We start from the raw sequence: 21,281 nt of genomic DNA on the forward strand, positions 1-21,281 counted from the left end.
GCGGTTCAACGCCGCCGCCGCCGCCGTCTGGTAACACAATATATAAGATCCGTTACGCGCATTCACTCGTCTCATAGGAACGACAAGTGCCCGCCGGCAAGACAGTTCTGTTCGTACGCCATATACATAATAATATATAATACATTGTAACGTTCGCGTCTTGCCGCGTTTCAAAACGATTTTTCAAATCGCGTTCGAAATCGAAATAACCGTTCGTTTTGAATAAAAATTTTATGCAATTTTTTTTCTCGTAATTTTCCGTGGACGACGCGCACTCGCAAGCGCCCGAAGTGATATTTTTGTCGTATAATTGTGATCACCATACTGATATTGTATACGGACGTGTGTGTGTCGACGACGATTATCACAGTATCACACACATACGTGCACGCAGCGCAGCTCACGACGGACGCACGCACACACGCGGGCGCGTTCCGCGTATTATAGCACCGTTCGTAACGACTACTGCTGCTGCCGCTATACTGCGACTACGACTACGACTACAACTGTTGCTGTACAGTACAAGCCAACACTGGTGCTGCGAGACGACATTCGCTCGCCGGTAACGACCATCAGCGGGCATCAGCCGCCCACCGCCGACAGTCAGCAGTCAGCCCGTCCGAACATGACGTCGCCATCAGCAGCACCCAGCGCGCCGCGCTCTTACGTGCCCAGATCCGTGATTGTGGCCGTCGTCGCCGCTCTGGCGTCGTGCACCGACGCCGCCACAGTGATGACCAGAATGAAAGGTGAGACTCGTTTTACGATCATGGTTTTTCGCCCGTCCGTCCTACCTCAACACGTGTCCGTCCGTCCGCCGCGACCGGTGCGAAAAAATAATAATAGGCATATTGCTTGCCTATTTATACCTGCAAATTATAATAGGCAGTTGTTCGTATCATTATTCTCTCTTGTCCGCCCCCCACCGTCTTTGTTTGGACAACAATTTTATTATAATTGGTGATTTCGGAAAAACGATAATGATATAGGTAATTGTATAGCTATTGCGACGAGAAGTACATCTCATAAGACGGAACGTTTTAAATAAAATATAAAAAAAATTTCCTCGCGCCTACGTTACGCCATATTAGCTCGACGGACGATATATCAATTTACCTTGGACGATCCAAAGACGTTTATGTATACGTTCGAGACTCAAGTCGTTATCTCCACAGTACCGGCGTATATTCTTAAAGTGTACGTGACCGTAAACGCGTTTCGAGAGTTTGAGACAGTGGTCACCGTCGCCGTCGTTTTGATTGTATGAACATTACTAAACACAATATTATTATATAGGTATAGGTACGCTCGTCGGGTTTGAATATTATAATATTACCAAATACGGTTAATCGCGCATTAGTCATATTACTGCGACCGGCCGGCGCTCGCGTCTATAATAATATTACTATCGCTGAATTAAATTGCACGTACAGAGCGTTCTTCCGGTAAGCCGAGAGGCTTGCGTGCAGATACAGTACCCACGTATATTATATTGCAACTATAAAGTGTACGTGCAATTTACAGCCAATCGGCGACGGTGGTTACTTTCGGATTTAATTTTACCGTTTGCCCTAAATCCGAGACGGGTTAATTTTTATTGACCGCTATATATTACATATTTCGTGTGACAGAGTAGAGCGACAAATTGACCGCGCTGCGTGTAGAGAGGATGGTGGTTTTTGCCATAATATTAGTTACAACTGAAAAATATATCGGGACTACCTACCTATAATCCGAATCAAACGCAAATATTTTTGTCGAACACCCTCCCCCTCCCGCCACCACGATTTCGGTCGAATCGGCGGCCCATTGATCTCATTTATCAGCAGCGTTGTTCCCAAAGGTCATAATATAATTCTCATCTCGTCATCACATATTACCGCTTTATTAATATATTATTATACTTTGTTCGAAAAATAGAACAATTACGAGACGATAAGAGTATATTATTATTATTTCTTCTCGTCGTCAATTGAGCTCTACGACATACGTTCCGAAAGCCTGCAATAATATATTATATCGCAGTAGAACAATAATAATAATTGATGCGACACATGTGGCAAACAGGCGAACTGGCTACTATAATAGTGGCAAAAAAAAAAAGTGAACACGCCACGCGCGTACAAAAACAACCGAACTTTGAAATACCTACGTCAGCACGACCGATCGGGTGGCGGCGGCGGCGGTGCGACATAAATTACAATATTATAATATTATCGTCGATAACACTATAAATACTATTATACTTCGTTCGGTGGTGGCACACGATCGCGTCAAAAACACGTCGGCGTGTACACTTTGCAATAACGAAATTTAACTATGTACGACATTCGATATCGGGAATAACAACAAACAACGTTATTGTTATTATTATTATTACTACCTCCCGTGCTTTTGTTTTGTTTTTTTGTCCGACAAAAACAATCAGCGCCTGTATTCGTGTATAATTTTATATGGGCCCGTCTGCGCAGTGGCGCCGCCGTTCGCACGTGCAACGAGGACGGACAAGCGTGCGATTGCGATTCGGCCTATATAATAAATATTATTATTAAAACACGTAGTAATAATAATAATATCCGACTTGCATGGCATTATCATCTATTATGGTGTTGCCAGCGATGCGTTTCGAAATCGGTGTGAAAAATATGGCCGAAATCGCTTGCCGCCGATGTGTTTTATTATTCCGCGCTCGTTTATAGATCGTCGGAAAGGCGTTAAGTTTTGTACGTACTTCCGGTCGTCGTACGTGATAATAATGTCGTTATATTGTGGTGAAGCTGCTGGTGAGGTATTAAAACACGCGAATACGAGTGCAACACTGCTTGCACTTTGTTCGAAGAATCGCGTGGTCCCGACATAATATAATAATAATAATAATAATAATACAATGCGGTTGGTGTACGTGCGAGAAAACGAGTTCCGCTTACCCACATCGCTCTTACGACCGAGTGTGTGCCGTGCGTGCTTACTTGGGTATATACATGGCCGAAATCTTCGTTTCTCGATTTCTTCACAATATTATAATATTATTATCATTATTATCATCATCGTCATCATCATCATTTAGTTTTACGCCGTTCCCTTTTCGTAAAGGAATGTTTACGACATGATATTATAATAATAAAATTGTACTGCAGCTGTTTTCGTCGTCTGTCTGGCGTACTTGTATCATATTATATTATGTGCTTTAAAGTCCCGACATTATATTCTACCCTCGTTCCCCATTTATACACGTGCTGTTCGAGCGTCTACGATTTTCAAACGAAATTTCACCGTGATGATATACTGTGATTATAATTTTCTGACCTATTTCCATTCGATTAAAAGAAGGTATACAGCTGATCCATAATTCTCGAGATCCCATCGGGCCCGATTTGAGGTATCATTATTATAATATTATTTTCAAATCGCGCACGTATTCCTTTTATATTATAACCCGATACTATAATGTCATACGATGTGGGGCCTATAATATTATAATATGTACGGAATGCGTGTCTACTGTTTACCCATCGTGTGTGTATATTATATCGGTTACGGAATTTCTCGGTATATCGGAGAGAGAGACGAAAAACAATCTCATCTACGAAACGAAAAAGTTCCCCCCTCACTCACTCGCTCTACCGATATCTCTCTTGCACTCACTCTCCCTCTCTGTCTCACACACACGCGTGCACTCTTTTCCATCTCTTCTGTGCCCGAGTGTCGAGTCGACGGTCATCCTCCATAGGTCGTCGTCCACTCGATGCCCTCTCCTTACCCCTCGACCAATCTTAATGGAATATGACGACGCGCGTGTCAGCACACTCGGCTGCAATATTATCATGAATACTGTAAATTAATATTTAACGACGGAGACTCGATATCACCGAGATGACTCCGTTTTAACAATCCGAAATCATAACGACCACACAAACATCGAAACGTGTGTCGAAACGTGCGGGTTCGAAAAAAAAACAACAAAAATCACTTTTTATCGGCGTTGGCGTTGAAACTACAGGTCGAGGTCAGCGATTAGAATATAGACGACGCGTAGTATTATAGCCGTGCCATATGATGATGTTATTATTGCGCCCAAACCGATGATCGTCATCGAAAAAACAATAAATTAATATTATTTTCCAATAAACGATTTGCGGGCGATACGCTCGAAACGTGACTGTTGTTGTTATTGTTGTCCGTACCGCCGCCGCCGCTGTGTTATTTTTTACAATATTTTTAAACAACATCTATTTTGTTTTTGTCGTAGATCCCGATCCCGCGACGGACAAAACTCTACGCGTACACCTAGCACCGTCGGACGCGCGCGCGCACTCGAGGTCGGCGACCTTTGCGAATGATTCACAAGAACCGTGGTGAACCCCCCTCACCCCCGCCCCGTAGACCGTGTGCCACAGCTGATGTTCAAATAATAAAAAAAAATTATACCATGGGTACAGCGATATCGGATAATTGTCGATCGATGTAATAATATATAATATTAATCGATGACGTTTTTTATATATCAATTAATAATATAATATTGTTATGTTATTGCTGTGTACAAACACCGTCTGTTTTCCACGTTCGACGACGTAATCGTCGTTATCACAATATTATAATAATTTAATGTGACGTACATCTCGCGTGCATCGAAAGGTCTTACTAAATTGTCGGATTTTTTTCTTGTTCGCAGACACCTCGATGTTCAGATCCAAAGGAGCCGTTGACGTGGACGGAAATGCCGCCTCGTCGGCCATCAAGGACAACGTCGCCGATACGTACAACTTTAACGCTCAAAACTACACAAACACCGCCAACATTACCGGTAAGCTTCATTGGGATACGATTATAATAAATTGTGTAATAGAAATCTTTTTGGGGCGGGTGGGTGCGCGCTTAGGGGAAGACGGGACGGGACGAGAAGGGGTTGGAGAATTTAATTTCGTGAATTTTGTTCGTTGTGTGAACATCGCGCGAGGACGTCGACCGCAACCGATATCGATTCCGAGGTGTTGCCCCCCATCCCCTTGCCCACCATAAGTCGTTTGATTTCCGCGACGTCGTCGTCGTAATTGATTCGGCGAGTCAGCCGAGGATTTTAATGTTATGCTATTATACACGGGTATTAGGCGGTATAATGAACATGGTTTGCACTAATGGTATATTATTTCGTGTCTCCGCGATATTTGACATCGGACTTACCACGGCATGTTATATTAGGTACGTCGTCGAGAATTTGTTTTTGTCCAAAACTCGCCGGTTAAAAAACCGTCTCGGAACGAAGTACGAAAAACAATGGTCAACGACTTACTAACAACCAGCTACCTAAAACACATTCGTGCGCCAATAAGTCGCGCGAGTTTTGGCGAGTATCACGTGCCGAGACCACCGAGTGTGTGTACATAACGGCCGAGAATAATAATTGTTCTCATTACTTTTTCCGTATAGCGAGTACTGTTAGTTCCACGTGTTTCTCGAATATTATTTTAACGTAGTTTAACGATAACTCTTTTATAACGGTGGTCATTTGTCTTTAATGACAGTACAAATCTTTTTCGACCCTGAAATCTGCCGCGGGTACTCGTATAATAATAATAACAATTATTGCTCGCGCAGTATTTATTTCATATTATTAATATTACGTCTTCGTATAGGTAATAAGTTTAACTTAACTTTTAACGTTACGAGTGTTTACCGCTCGCTTACCGGCAATAATACCTTTGAGATCGCGTGGCGTGTGATTCGCAGTGTATCTATCTATTATTATGACAATATGAGCGACGCGCGTGCCGTCCGATAATAACAAAGTGACAGTAGTCGGTTTTTTTTTTGTTTGCTATATACGCAGATCGGTTGATGTTTCGGTATATCGTAATATATATATTATACTATATATAGATGCATTTTTTAAAATGTATTTTACAATAAGACATTCTTAGCCAATGTAGGCTATCTACGTCTACGGATATTTAACTCGCCACGCAGTAAAGAGTTGAAGAATTGATGTTTTTGGCTATTGTGATCATAATTAATACAATAAAATACCGTTAAAAGTCAAAACGGGCATTACTTTATTTGCTTTTCTATATATATTACTATTTTAAATCATTTAATTGCCATCGGTATTCAGTACTGATAAAAAACTTAATCCTCTCTTTTCGAGTGTTCGATATCGACCATCTTCGCGAGACAGATATTATGTATATAATAAAATAATATTATGTACAATGGTTTTATATCATATTATACTGTTAATTAAATAATATTATCTACTATCTATAATTTCGCTGCGTTTATAACATTATATATTGGTCGTTTCATCTATCTTATCTGTTCGCGGTGGGTAATAATTTTTGTAAATACTTTAATCCTCTTCGCGATTTTTCGCCAATAAAATCATAAACAAATACGTCATCCACATATGTATTCCGCACTCGAAGTACTCAAACGACCATTACATATTTTTATTGCTGACCATTATAATATCACCTTTGATATGAAACCTCGCGTTATCGCGCGCGCGCTGCACGTCGAGTGTCTGGGGATTTAAAAACAAAATATATAATAACAATTGCATTAGGACGTTTCGAGATTTATTCGTCGAATTTTTTTGTTTTTCAATATCGTCGATGCTGCCTTCGTCCAAGTCCGATACAAACGGACAGCGTATAGTATTTCACATTTACAAGGGCGTCTGCAGAACCAGACGCACGCGTCACAGCCAATATGTGTAGGTAAACACATTTTGCCAGGTGTGGTGCGAAAAAATAATAGCCATTAGGCAGGTTTTAAAAATGTCCAAGACCACTACACACTGCAGCACACGTTTATACCAACGTAATAATAATAATATGATTGGAACTCTGAGAGCGGTTTAGTGTGGTATAGGTACCTATATATAATATTATAACCTATGTCGCGTTATAATACGCGTTTCCATTATAATTGAAATCGACTGCTGCAGGAGCAGATTATTACGAAATTCGTTTGCTCGTCAGCTATAATGCGACGGTTGGCAAGTATAATATGTTTTAAAATTATACGCAGAATCCTACCAAGATTGCGTCCCGTTACTGAGCCCGTGCGCAAACCGGCATTTTCCCAACGTTGTTTTACTTGAATTTTGTAGAGTTCTGTATGGTAGAATATTATAATATAATATACGCTTATTCGACAGTATTTTAATATTACGCGTCATGACGAAATATTTATCGACTTTTGGTAATCGTAAATTTATACGTATCAAAACATATTAGTGTATATTATATTATACAGTTACAGCCATATATGTAGGTTTATTAATTATAATTTACTATAGTGTTATAAGTACGTCTAATCGACAATTATATTTTTTTAAATCCCCGAGTCGTAAAATGATTGGACCGAATTTGTATTAAATTGTATATTATATTTCATCGTTAATTCTTTCACTCGACAACGATTACTTTCATCATTATCGCTTCTGCAGCAATATAATATTATTATTATAATACACATAATATACATTTGAAACATTATATATCTTAATCCGCATTTGCGGCTGCACACGCACCGCCGCGACAAGCGTAAAATATTACGGTCGTTGCGTAATTCTTAACGAGCAACAACAAAATATTATTAATATTATAATATATTCGATCGATACCTACTTCAATGTAAGACTTTATAGGCTTATGAAAATGTATAGAACGTAGAATAATCGATATAGTACGTTAAGTCAAAAAGTCAAATTCCGTCGTAAAAAAAAATAATGACGTCATCGGAGAAATCTAGACTGAAACGGAAAGCCGGAAATAAATAATAATAATATTGTAAATAGTATTTATATACAAAATAGCTGTCTGATTAAAATTATCGGTTCCTGTTTGGATAATGGATTGTAAGTATATTATTTAGGGACATTCGCCGAAAATGAGTTTAGCAGGTGCAAAACCGTTCACGACCCTGATTCTACCTCCCACTACCCCTGGATCGACCTAATTTTCACACTATTTATACATCTGATTTTTTTTTTAATATTATTAAAATTGATTGGCTCTCGAATTACTCCAATCGATTTCATTCACCATAAAAACATGACTTCGTATGCTATCAAAAGCGTCGTTATACAAAATCTCGATGGGGTTCATAAAATATATTATATCGTATTATAAACTATTTGTAATGGTTGATGTAGGGGGTGGAAAAATTGCGCGATTGACTTGTATAATGATAAAAGGTAATAACATAACCGACAATTTAATAATAAAAATATTTTTTTGTGTTGCGCAGACTCGGAAGACGACGACGGTACAATGGACGAGGAAGCGCTGTCCGCCGTGTGGTACCTAGCCGCATTCGGCGGCCTGGTGCTCTTCTTCTTCGTGGTCACGTGCTCCGAACTTTTCTTTGGCAATCCCATCTACCAGCGCCGCGCCGTCGAGATGCCGCACGCCGGTTACCTGCGCCGTCACGTGTACGGAATCCGGAACCACGGACAGCACCACAACTACAAGCCCGAGACACCGCCCCCACCATACCACCTGTTTGCGCCACCCAGTTACGACGACACCGTCAAGGGCGGGTTCGGACAGGTGTTGCAGCAGCAGCAGCAGCAGCAACCACAGCAGTACCACCACCGCGTTCCGGGCAAGAAGCTCGCCGACGTGTACGTGGTGCCCGTGCACGCGGCCACGACCGCCGCCACCGGCGCTACCACCTGCGCTGCCGGAGCCACCACCTGCGCCACGTGCACCACGAACGCCGTGGCCGTGGCGGTAGCAGACGCCAAACTGTTGGCCGCCGTGTTGCCGCAGACGAAATTCAAATAATCGTCGCCGACGCTCTCCTCGCATTTCGCTTCCCATCATCATAATATATTCGTTCCCTCGTCCTCGGTCCGCCACTGGATTTTTACCCCTCCGGACGGACGGCGATGGACGACGACCACGACAACGACAAGATACTAATTTTTTTCGCGCAAAAAGACGACGCGAATATAGTAATATAATAATCAAAAACAATTAGTATAATATTATTATATAATAATATCTCGTATGATATTTTCTCTCGAATCACTCTCACTCTCTCTCTCTCTCTCTCTCTCTCTGCCGTCGTGTCGTATCACAGGCGCGTTCTTTGATCTCATTTTTATACATATGTGTACATATTCAAACGTTATTTTTATACACGATCACACACACACACGCGCACTAACTTACACGCGAGTTAACATTATATACACGGTTATGTAACAACGATAAACGCGTTACAATATTAGATTATTCGTACGTTCGTTCAGACATTGTTGTTATTCGTCCACGTACGATATCAATTATACATATTATTGTGTTTATATAATTTAATATTATTCGTACATCTCTGAGTACTTTCCAAACGTTTTTATATTTTATTTATTATTAATTATTATTATTATTATAAATCATGCGTGTGTGTATGTGCGACTTTTTTTACATTATATTATATACATATTATAATTATACCCATTATTTTATTTATTATATACTTACATTAATATTACGATATTAAATTCAATACAACGACGTATCATTATATCATTTTATTCGTCGCGTGCATTATAACGCGCGCCAGTCTGAACAGCGGCGGAGGACCGTTCGCGATTATTGTGAACGAGCCGGGCGGGACACGTCTCTCCTACAGTCCTACGCGGCAGTCGAGCCCGCGCCGCCGGACAAACACGTTGGACGCGTCCGGTCCGCGGCGGGCGATCGACTCGCTTGCTCGCGTGTGCCCGTACCCTATCCGTCCGGCGTACGTGCAGCCTCGCGCATCGTCCACTCCGTTTCCACCATTTTTACCATATATGTAATATTGTGTACACTCATCATAATTTTGTATTATATTTGACGTTATACATTATAATATGAACGCGGAGGATAAGTCACACGCGATCCGATGAATATTATTGATAAAATAATTGTTCTCGTGACTGCGCGAGATTTTGATATTGTGTGTACCTACGTGTTTTTTTTTTGTGTCTATATCGACCGTGTATACGTATGAATGTTTTTTTTTTTTTTTTAACCTATATTGAATTTACGTGCTGAACGTAGCCTATATTAGGCGATTTCTTTTCTTTCTTTTTATATAATTTATTTAATAAACACTGTTACCAAGACACATTTTTATCTACACAAGTTTTGTTTTTATTTATCATATCTATGCCTATAACTTATCGTATAGTATTTGTACGTCGGAAAGAGTTGAACAAATATTGAAAACAGCACATACACAAAGGATTTATCATGATTTGAGGCTGTATAATATACCTACTATAATAGTGGTACACTACTACATTTCGTCAACTTTTTGATTTCTGGTTTTATACAAAGAGCAGTTGACCTGCGGAAACACAGCTGCAGGACACCTGGATACTTTGTGTCGTGGTTTCCACAATCACCTGTGTTGATTATGAAATATGAATTGTCTTTACTTACAATATATCAAATACAATACAATATATCAATTCAGATTTTTGTTGCTACCATGTACGTGGTACTACTATTTAGACGAGTGTGATTCAACCTTTTGTACTTCACGGACGTCGGGCCATTTTACTCATTTAATCAATATAAACATACGGAAAAAAGAATAATAATAATTATTATTTATTTCATTATCATATTACACAATACTCAAATTATTTATTTAAAATCTGTGTCATAGAATTATTAAACAACAGAAAAATAAATTAAAATATTTTTTCCGGAATGTCATATACAAAATTATTTTATTTTATACATTTTTAAATTATTATAAAATAGTTCACGTGTCCTGGGGCTAAAAACCAAGTCTTCACTGGTCGCGGATTGGACCACACACTGATAAAGACTTGAGGGTTGAGCCGGTATAGTGGTATCAAAGTATGCCAAACGGTGATAAAAATTAATTAAACTCGTATAGATATCCATCAGATTAAAATATTATATCATCAGCACATGAAACAATATGATTCGGGTCTGAGCGATAAAATATTCGAAAAAATCTACACGAATTTTACCGCTGTGTCATTGTAGGTACTTACTGTGTAGTATACCGTAAACGTGTATAACAATAGATATATAGTATGTATACCTTTAAAAATACGGTAATACACATTTTATACGTCTTACTTATATTAGTACGCACCGGACGATTGGAAACTCTCCCGAGTCTGTAATAACTTCGTGTCTTCGTTTTATACATTATAATTAAATGTTTATAATAATATGAACATACAAATGTTTAAAATATAATATAATTTTAAAAAGTAAATTATTTAAATAAATTATAGTAAATAATAAAAATTATAATAATATTTAAATACATTTCAAATCTAACTGATATATTAATTTAATTTGTATAATTATATGAACATACAGTTTTAAAATAGTTAAGGCACCTATATATTTATTGGTCTGTGTAATCTATAATTTTTTTGTGACATAATTTTAAAATAAATCGGCAGAGTTTAGATATTTTCTTCGGGAAAACATAATGCGTTGACCAGGATGAGTTTACACATTTCCAACAGCGAAACACAATGTTTACCATCGGGAGAGTTTATACTAGCTTTAAAAATCTGGAGAGTTTACCACTGCCCGTACTCAATCACTGGCTCAAAAGTTATAGACGTAAAATTGCCGACATGACAACGCAACCCAGGCAATTGAACTGCGTGTGTCCGTGCACAAGGGACATAATCTGAGGAGTAAAAAATAACAAACAACGATATGTTCCACCATGTACATAAAACTTGAACACTCTCTCCGTATACACACATAATATTAGGGCAAATAAATATATTGTCATTTCCAGACGCAACTTTTAATATGACTTTGGCGCTTCGGGGTAAGAAAAAAAATTGTTGAAAGAAAAACGTTTAGATGCGAAGCTATTTTGGATGGACCGGGAGGACGTTATGAATTTATTGCTACCTTCCAAATATATTTTGATTATCACCTGCAGAGGACCATTTAATATATATTTACATATAATCGCGACAAGCCTGCAATATTATAATAACGTTGTCAAATTTCAATCGTGTTCCGCTCGGATTGTGAAAAAAAATTTTCTATGTACAATTATTATTGTTATCAATATATTATTATTTTATTGCTCCTTATATAGCTCCTCGTATATATACCTGCTACGGCTTCGCAAATATTCTAGAATTTTCATAATTAAATATTAATATCGTGTGTCGTACTATTATAATATGTATTATAAATTTAATTTTTACGTCATTCTTGTACTTCACTACGAGTCTATGACACCGCAACACTACAGTATATTATTACGTAAGTGCGGTGTACAACTATATATACCACTTGTTATAACAGTCATCATAACTATGCATAGGTGTAAGTGTGTTTTCGCGAGTACCTAGCAAGTGTGTGACTGTGTGAGATTTCATTATCTTTATGCTTTTCGTATTATATTATCGTTAGATGTTTATTACTGTCACACTCGATACAATAATATGTAGGTATAATGTGAATATTCGTATCGAAGGAAAACTGTATTGCCCAGACATAATAATATATTGATATATTATTAAATATGCAATGTGCCAACGTACTGTATTGTGTATTACACTTTACCATTTACCATGTACATAGATGTACATTGATTATTGTTAATAATCTAATATGTTGATTTCATCAAGCAAAAATACATTACGATGTGATGTTATTATTTAACAAAATTTAAAATTGAGTGATGGATCTCTTCAAAAGCCAGTCGCTGTGAAATAATCGAGAGTTCCACGAAGTAAGACGCAGTCATTGACGCAACTATATAGTGATGTGCAGAGGGGACTTGTGCACATCCCAGTTTAAAATGTGCACCCCAAATGCACAAAATAAAAGACTTCCCATCGTAATATATTACTTTAATGTATTCGATGTATAGGATGACTACAGTGTTGTATAATTTTCCACACCACCTGTATGCTTGTTAAACGACATTAAATCACATAATCGTCCATGTTGTTTAAAAGCATTATGAGGTATTACACGTGGCGCGTTTTTTTTATTGTGGTGTCCCCTGTAGGCCTAATCCACATCGCAAGCGAGAACACGCGAACGCCGGTCGACTAAAATAATATATTGTAAGTTACATAGATCCGTACACCGAAAACTGCACTACTCTTGTGTAACATTTTTCGTTATTTATAACGTAGATAAAACATGTTTTAATATAGATAAATATCGAATTTAACGTTTAATAGGTTTTAATTTTGTCGCAACACGGCATTCGCACATTTTCGGCTTACTATAGCGTTGAATTTTAGTGGGATTTATATTTGCAACATATCATTACCAGTCTTAGAAGTGTAAAAATACAATAGTTTTAAATTAATAGGACGATATCCCCCGATCCTTATTTAAAATTCAACACTGTCCTAATATTATAACTATAACTAAATTATTATTACTATTATATTTATCATATATATTATAATTTATTTATTATTGTTTAGAGATTACCAAAGTTCTATTTCTAAGTCTCCTGCCACTCACTATTCCTATTGAACTTCTTTATTCAACCTGTTTTAAATGTCGTGAAACGCATTCAGAAACATTTGTTTAATTGTTTATGGTCCATTGTTCCTGGAACAAAGTGTTTGTTTTGTGTGTGTGACGCGCCGGCCGGCGATAGTGGATGATGTGTTTGGCGTGGAGATGAAATGGTGAGGGGACGACAATATTAAATAAATACATTTTACAAAGTACATAAAATCATCTTACTTAGTTTAGTCATCTATAGCAGTTAAGCTTACTTATGCGCCGACCAAGACTTATATCATAATAATTCCTTATCGTCGCTTGGACTCAATACATTTTCTATAAAGCTTCACGGGTGTTGAAACATATGCTTACAATATATTAGGTGCTTAAAAATATTTCTGTCTGTCGCCTGAGAGATAATATAATCCTTCGTTAATAATTGCATATTCATTGTTGAAGTGCGTGCGTCTACAAGTCTAAAAAGTGTAATTGTTTTAAGTTGAAAATAAAAAAAAACTTATACTTTACGAACTAAAAGAAACTTAAAAAGTAAAAAAGAATATAGGAAGACTTTTAGAAAATAAAAATTATAATAGTAATCGGAAAAATGTAAATATTATCAACGAAAGTAAAAACTGATGTATTATATTATACAAATTTATAAACAAAATTAAAACGGTAATATCGCATTAATAAGAAAATTAATAACTAGGCAACATAGTAGCATTCTATTGAGCCAGCATATCTATTATTTATTATAATAATAAATATGAATAATTTGTTTGTATACGTTTGTTTATACTGTGTTTGTGGCCAGCATACGATACAAAAAAATAATACCAAGTAAGTATAGCTCTCCACTAAGGCTGCCCCAATTTACGTCCATAGTACATGTAGTATTTAAAAAAAAAACTACTTAACAAGAGATTAACGATCTAAGTCTTCCCGTTTAAACTTTAAAGCTATATTCTAATTCTAGTTAAAATTAGTCAGAGTTAAAAAGTACCTACTCAACTGAATAAAAATTATTGTAACGGCATTATTGATATTATTGATTAGGATATAATTGAGTTAGGAGAAGTTGACCATGTTCATCCAGAAGTCTGAACTAGCAGTAATTATTTATATAAATACAATTTACTGACTGAAAAGTGATGTTGAAGTCACAATTGTTTTATATTTACTGTTACTGTTTCACAAAAATATTCAAAATATAGGTAGTACATAAAAAATATACATTTGAAATTATTGTTAATAGATAAACAGTGTTAAGGGGAAATTATACTTGTATTTGAAATTATAATTTGTGCACCCCTAAAAATATTGATTTAGTAGCGCCTATATTATATAGTTATTTACTTAAGGGAGCTGGTGCGTAATCCATTATAAGGAGTAAAAACTAATAGCATTTTATATTTCAAGTTAAATAGGTCTTGTAAATGTGTTGAAAGTAAATGAACATTAGTGTGTGTAATTCATAGTGCCGATCGTTGTATAGGGACATCATAATACGTCTGTCATTTTACCTACGCGCATGCACATGTCACCACTTATTACTTTATAAAATTACAAACATTTTTTTTAAAAAAAATACTGCAACGGACTTCAATCACTACGCTCAGTAGGATGTTCCGATTTAAATTTTGAAAACATTTGAATTCTACTCTAAATTTACTATGCTTTATGACTGTCGCACATTTTTCATATTCTATATCAATGTATTTCAATTTGAATTATGAATATAATCTATTTTTACTCTTTTTATTGGTAAATTTCTAAGTAAAAAAAATAAAAATCAGAAAAATTAAATTTTCAAAGCATAGATAATTTAGTAACGAATTCAAATCTGCTTTCAAAATTAATACCAGATCATTATATTGGGCGTAATGATTGAAGTCGTGAGTTATGTTTTCGGCCAAAAATTAATCACGCTCCAGCCCTCTTAAGTTTGACTATTTTAAGTTAATATAAAAAGAAATTGATTTAACAGATCGACTTAAGTGTTATTGTCATTAATAAACATATTCAAAATTAAGGTATTAATATAGTTTTTAATTTTTATACACACTTAAATCATGATTTAGTAAAAAAAATTGAATAAACTTGTTTAATTTAGGGCATTGTTGTCTAAAAAATGTTCTCATTTAAGGAACACTATTATTATATTATATTCATAATACTGTTCATAGGTATTATGTCCATATACCTACCAATACCAGCATCCGCAGTATCGCACACCAAGGAAGTACCTAGACCCATTTATTTAGGGGGAGGGGGGGGATAAAACTATAAAGATTTAAACTCGGTCTCTAATCATATATAGCTCTAAATTTATTGTTTTAAAATATATATTAAATTATATAACCATGTTTTAACTTTTAAGTCATACACTTATACGCAAGACGGGTTGTCTTTGTCTTCTTATAACTATGTTAATGCATAACATGACAAATTTTACGTTCAGAATAATTAATTTTAATTTTTTCTTTTTAATATTAGAGTAGTTTACATTTGACAACGGGTAAATTTACCTGTTGTCAAATGTAAAGGTAAGAATATTATTTAGAGCCACGCGTAGACTTTTCTTGATATTTTAATTTTGAAGCAAATTGTAAAATGCCCCTTATATGTAATTTATTGATATTGGTCCTATTTATAGTTTTAAAATATTCATTCATAACTTGTTTTAAAAATAAATTTTAAAAAAAGCTTATGGAAGGCTCTTAATTATATTTTTTCCATAACAACATATCAGATAAATTGACTCTAATATTAAAAATAACAGATTATAACGTCATTACGTAATGCAATAATTGATTACGTTGAAATGGATTATTCTGAAGTTGAACGTAAAATTTGACATGTTATGCGATGGTTGGACAGTGACAAATGACAAGTGACGACACATGTAGGTATATGACGTCAATTTTAAGATGTTATCGGTGGACAATTTGAACCACGTATATTAAGACAACAAAATATAGTATACACTTATAAAATAATTGTAACCATTTAACTTATCATAATTAATACTAATTAGTATGTATATATATGCATTAATAATTCATAAAAAATTGCAGTATTAATATTAATGTTATTGACGGTGGCTACTGTGCATAGCGATGTGAACTCAATATTGTTATATGAAGCATTTGTTCGGAACCGAATGCTCATATGTATACCTAGTGAAATAGATTGAAGCTGCATAAAGTCTAACGTAGATCAGCGCTAAAAGTAGGTACTAACAAAAAAAAAATAATTATATATAACCAATGAAACGTATATAAACATGACTGAAAACTTCTCATCAGTATTCAATTATCCAAAATGGTTTCAAGTCTCTGCCTATCCTCCTGTATTGGAATACAATATTGTCAAAAAGTATGAATAGAGTGAAGCGACATTATTGGACAATTTTCTGAAAATATAATTTAGCTATTACCTTACAATAATTGTTTTGAGCTCTACATATCGAACCCAGTAACCGGACCTAACAGAGCGGATCGGGCAAGTGGATCGGAAAAGCGTAGTCGAGCATTCTGCGTAAGTGAGGACAGTCCTTACTGGCTGTTGCAGCAATTTTCCGAACATGTGATAGCAGAAAATAAGGAAACAGAAAGAATACGCCAATAGGTGGTTTTGTAAATAAGTTAATTGAGCAAATGTATTGTGAGGGCCGAATGCCAAATTTAAGAGAATGCAGGCTCTTTGCTTTTGTAAGTTTTTGCGCCCCCCTCCCTATACGTATTTTGTTGTTGATCATAATAAATTATGTGGCCCGATGAGAGGTAACGCTTACGCGTTTCCTTCCAAGGACCATGATAATATGTAATTAAAAAGCGCTGCCTCTTTATCTTCTCCAATTGAATTATTGAAGAGTGAAGACGCCCCTCAGCCCCTGTCATATACATCGTATAATTAAATTAATATCGTCTTTTATAAAAGATATAATAATAGTTCTATTTATGCCTATATATATGGCATGTCGGTATTCATTATATCAATAGAATACCAACTATAGTCTATACTCTATAGATTTAATTTGCTACGAGCCACAAGGAACCATTTTTTCTACTACTAATTGTCTAAAAATGTTTATTTTAAATATAAGATAAATTATAATTTGACATAATCTAAAATTAATAAAAAAAAAATTTGTAATATATTTGACCCTCTGTTTGATTATTAGTGATGTAGTGATGTATATGTATTGATGTATACATGATTATTTGATGTAATGTATACTTTTTGTATTTTGTGGTACTTAGTGAGTGGTGGATGACGTCATAGGGATGATTTTTATCCAGTTTTTATATTTTCAATTAAATAATACAGCCATCCTTATTCCTTTGTAAATTGTAGGCAAGTGGGTCCTCAGAAATATCCGCAGAAACACATATTATTTTGAGGATATATAGCCACTGATTGCTTTTGCTTGATCGCACCAATACTCTCCATACAATTTACGTATATTGTATATGTATATAGTTAAATGTATAGTATTACTTAAAAAATTATAAATTATTTTGTAGTTAAAAATGTTTGAAATGTTCAACTTTTGTAGCTAAGGATTGAAAATATAAAACAAAGTTCCACGTATATAGGTAAATAAATTACTTTATTCACAACTATATCATCAAATATACTTGTTAATAATATTATATCATAGGCTGATTGACCGTCTTCACTCAGGATCGTTTTTCGTACAAAATGATATTATATCATTGAATTCAAATTTAACACCATCCATTACAGTGACCACTTGTACAGCAGAGCGACACCTACTTTCCCACCTTTTTATATAATTTTATTACTGCTAGCGACCTCAAAAAAAAATGCTCATGCCTAATGAAACCTTTGAAAACATCGCTGAGAACTTTTCGTCGATTATTCAAAATCGTTTCAACTCTTTGTCTATTCTCAATATTAGAAAACAATTGTCATTTGTCAGAAAGTATATTGGTAATGAAAACATAACTGGAAAATGGTATTAAGAGTATGTTAAAAATATTAGCTCCCACTGAAATGATCGCATGTTAATATACTGCAGGTTAGGTATGTCGCGGCTGTTAGAGACTTACTATCTTTAACTATCAACTAATAGACTATTATAATTGTCAATGTAGCTGTTGTATAAGAGACTAGCTGACAACTATATAATAGATGTATGAATAAAACATATGAGATGCACACGTCATGGGAACGACTTGTCCAAAACAATATAATATTATTTCGTACAAAAGTTTTTTTGTTTTATATACACTAATGTTCCCACGGGGGACTGTTACCCTGGTACAACTATCGTACAAATACTGCAGTCTGCCGCAGTACGGACTACGACAGAGCGACGGGTGACACCCAGAGTCCGAATCGCATTAATTTATCTTTCCGGAATTTATTCGATTCCATTTTATAGATGTTATATGCGTCCCGACCGATGTCGAAAGTAGGCATTAAATAATTTAGATAGTGTGTATCTGACGTCACTGCACCATAATTCATCACGGCGTTATTACTTATTAGTAAGTCGCGCCCGTTTGTATTTCCTATCGTGCATATGGCATACCGTATAATAATAATAATATTATATGCCATATATTATTATATATTTTTACAGCCATATTATGTATATGACGTGCTATTACACGTTAGAAAATTTAAGTAGTTGTTTGTGTCGTACTGAAGAATGAAGATTATTATTACGAAATAAATAATATTTTCCTCGATATCGGACTGTGAGAAACAGAATACTTGAACTGTTGAGTAACCATTCGTCGTCATATATTATACTATACGGTCATTATACCTTTAGTATATAGTTTTATATCTTGAAATCTGTCTAAAGACGTTTATATATTTTTTACATTTTAAGCGTCTACATTTTTATTCACGACGTGACTGCAAGCATAATAATATACAATATATAGGCGAAGATTAAGTCAAATTTTAGAGGGGCCTTAAATAGCCTTGAATATAAGAAATATACTAAAAAATACACTTTCTACGGCGAGAGACTACGCCGCATACCGACGAAAACTGGTTTCCCCACATTGGGAAATATACTTTCATGGGCGAGAGACCACGCCGCGTACCGACGAAAACTGGTTTCCCCACATTGGGAAACAGGTTTTCATAGCCCGGTGACGCGGAGAGATGCGCAGAATTAACGGGCTCTCTCGCTGAACAGAGTATAGGTTTTTAAATAACTAGCTAACATTTAGATGAAAAAAAAACTAATCACCACAATGACCCTCCTTTATTGATGTTTAAAATATGTTCCCTTTATCATAAATATTATTTATTACGCAATAGCCAAAACATAAAAACTACAGTTCATATTACTTTAACATAATATTTAAAATATGACCTAAATTATTAATTTTGTATTGAAACCTTTAATAATACAAAACCAAAATAATTTTAAAATATTTAAATATAAATATAGTACATTTATCACAATATTATAATATGCTACGAAATAATAATACTCATCTGCAGATGTCGATACTTAAAATGTTTTCTTGGGGCTTAGAAATTATCCCCCACTGACCCCACACCTACAAATTCACACATACGTCTACTGTAAAATGTTTACATAATATTATGTATTTATATAATTATTTATTTTTTTTACAATCGATGAACAATAATAATAATATAATACTTAGTAAACCATTATTATCCAGAAATGAAGGAGCTGTAGTGATGAACATTCTTGGACATTTCATTAAGTATAACATACACCTACTATAATATGACAAGGCCGCGTAAATAATATAATATTATACACTCGACGGTCGTAATATAAAATATAATCCAACTTAATTATTTGTTACACTCGAAATTGTAATACTCGACAAATAATCCGTAATAAAACAATGAATAAGTTATTAAATATAAATTAAAATCGGATGTGTACCTACTCATCATATGTCATCACTGCAGTACTAACCTATATAGGCATATATATTGTACACATATAATATATATATATATATATACAAAATATAGATATGAATAAAATCTGAAGAAGATAACAGTGATACTTGTTCGTACCGCTTATTGTCTACGAATTACGATCGTATAAATTGTGTTAGTTACGAATACGATTTGATTTCTAATTTCTATCAAAATGTTGTCGTAATTTATTAGGTAGCAATAATAAATTGAAATCACATCATTTTAAAAAGGGCGCAATAATTGCAAAAATTATTTCCAAATGTACCTATAACTTTTGTAGTTTGCACCATGTTTCAAATCTATAAGAAAATATTATGGTTCTACAATTTTTTTGTAGTTCATGTTGGATTTGCTATTACCTAAAAAGTTTTTAAAAATAATAAGAAAATCGTCATAATATATAAATCGGTTTATAATATAATATTATGTGCCTATGCTGCAGCAGAGTGATAATCCAGCTGCCAGCTCTTGACTCAGGTCCATCCCCCCTCCCACCACTTTGGAATTTCCATACTTATAATATCATCGTTTATGATTTTTTAATGTACAACGTACAATACATATCATAATTGTTGTATCAATTAATTGGCTTTATACTAATAGAAAAAAAAATTGGAAATATAATATTTATTAGGTACTGATTGTTTAGTGATTAATTTCCTATACGTATAATACCACGCGTCACCACTGTATGGCCTTGGAAATTGGAATCTTCTTAGCTCATAATGTAAGTATAGGTACCATCATAATATTATACTTTGGAAGTTGGACCGCAATTCGTTTATTTTTTAATAATGTAATTTCACGTTATTGTAAATGATAAAGTGA

General features: G+C 35.1%; 1 protein-coding gene across 2 annotated transcripts; it reads left to right on the forward strand.

Annotated features, from left to right (window-relative positions):
- Positions 1-69: 69 nt before the first annotated feature.
- Positions 70-10,139, forward strand: LOC100164948. Of its 2 annotated transcripts, XM_008185785.3 has the most exons (4): positions 615-749; positions 4,250-4,464; positions 4,676-4,807; positions 8,254-10,139. In XM_008185785.3, the coding sequence occupies exons 3-4, from the start codon at positions 4,684-4,686 to the stop codon at positions 8,790-8,792; spliced, it is 663 nt and encodes a 220-aa protein (XP_008184007.1). In that variant the 5' UTR covers positions 615-749; positions 4,250-4,464; positions 4,676-4,683; the 3' UTR covers positions 8,793-10,139. The 2 variants fall into 2 exon arrangements, with proteins under 2 accessions (XP_001948424.1, XP_008184007.1); XM_001948389.5 differs by lacking the exon at positions 4,250-4,464 and having other exon boundaries at positions 70-749.
- The last annotated feature ends 11,142 nt before the right edge of the window (positions 10,140-21,281 follow it).

The sequence above is a fragment of the Acyrthosiphon pisum genome, chromosome A3, assembly GCF_005508785.2.
Source record: "Acyrthosiphon pisum isolate AL4f chromosome A3, pea_aphid_22Mar2018_4r6ur, whole genome shotgun sequence".
Lineage (NCBI taxonomy): Eukaryota > Metazoa > Arthropoda > Insecta > Hemiptera > Aphididae > Acyrthosiphon > Acyrthosiphon pisum.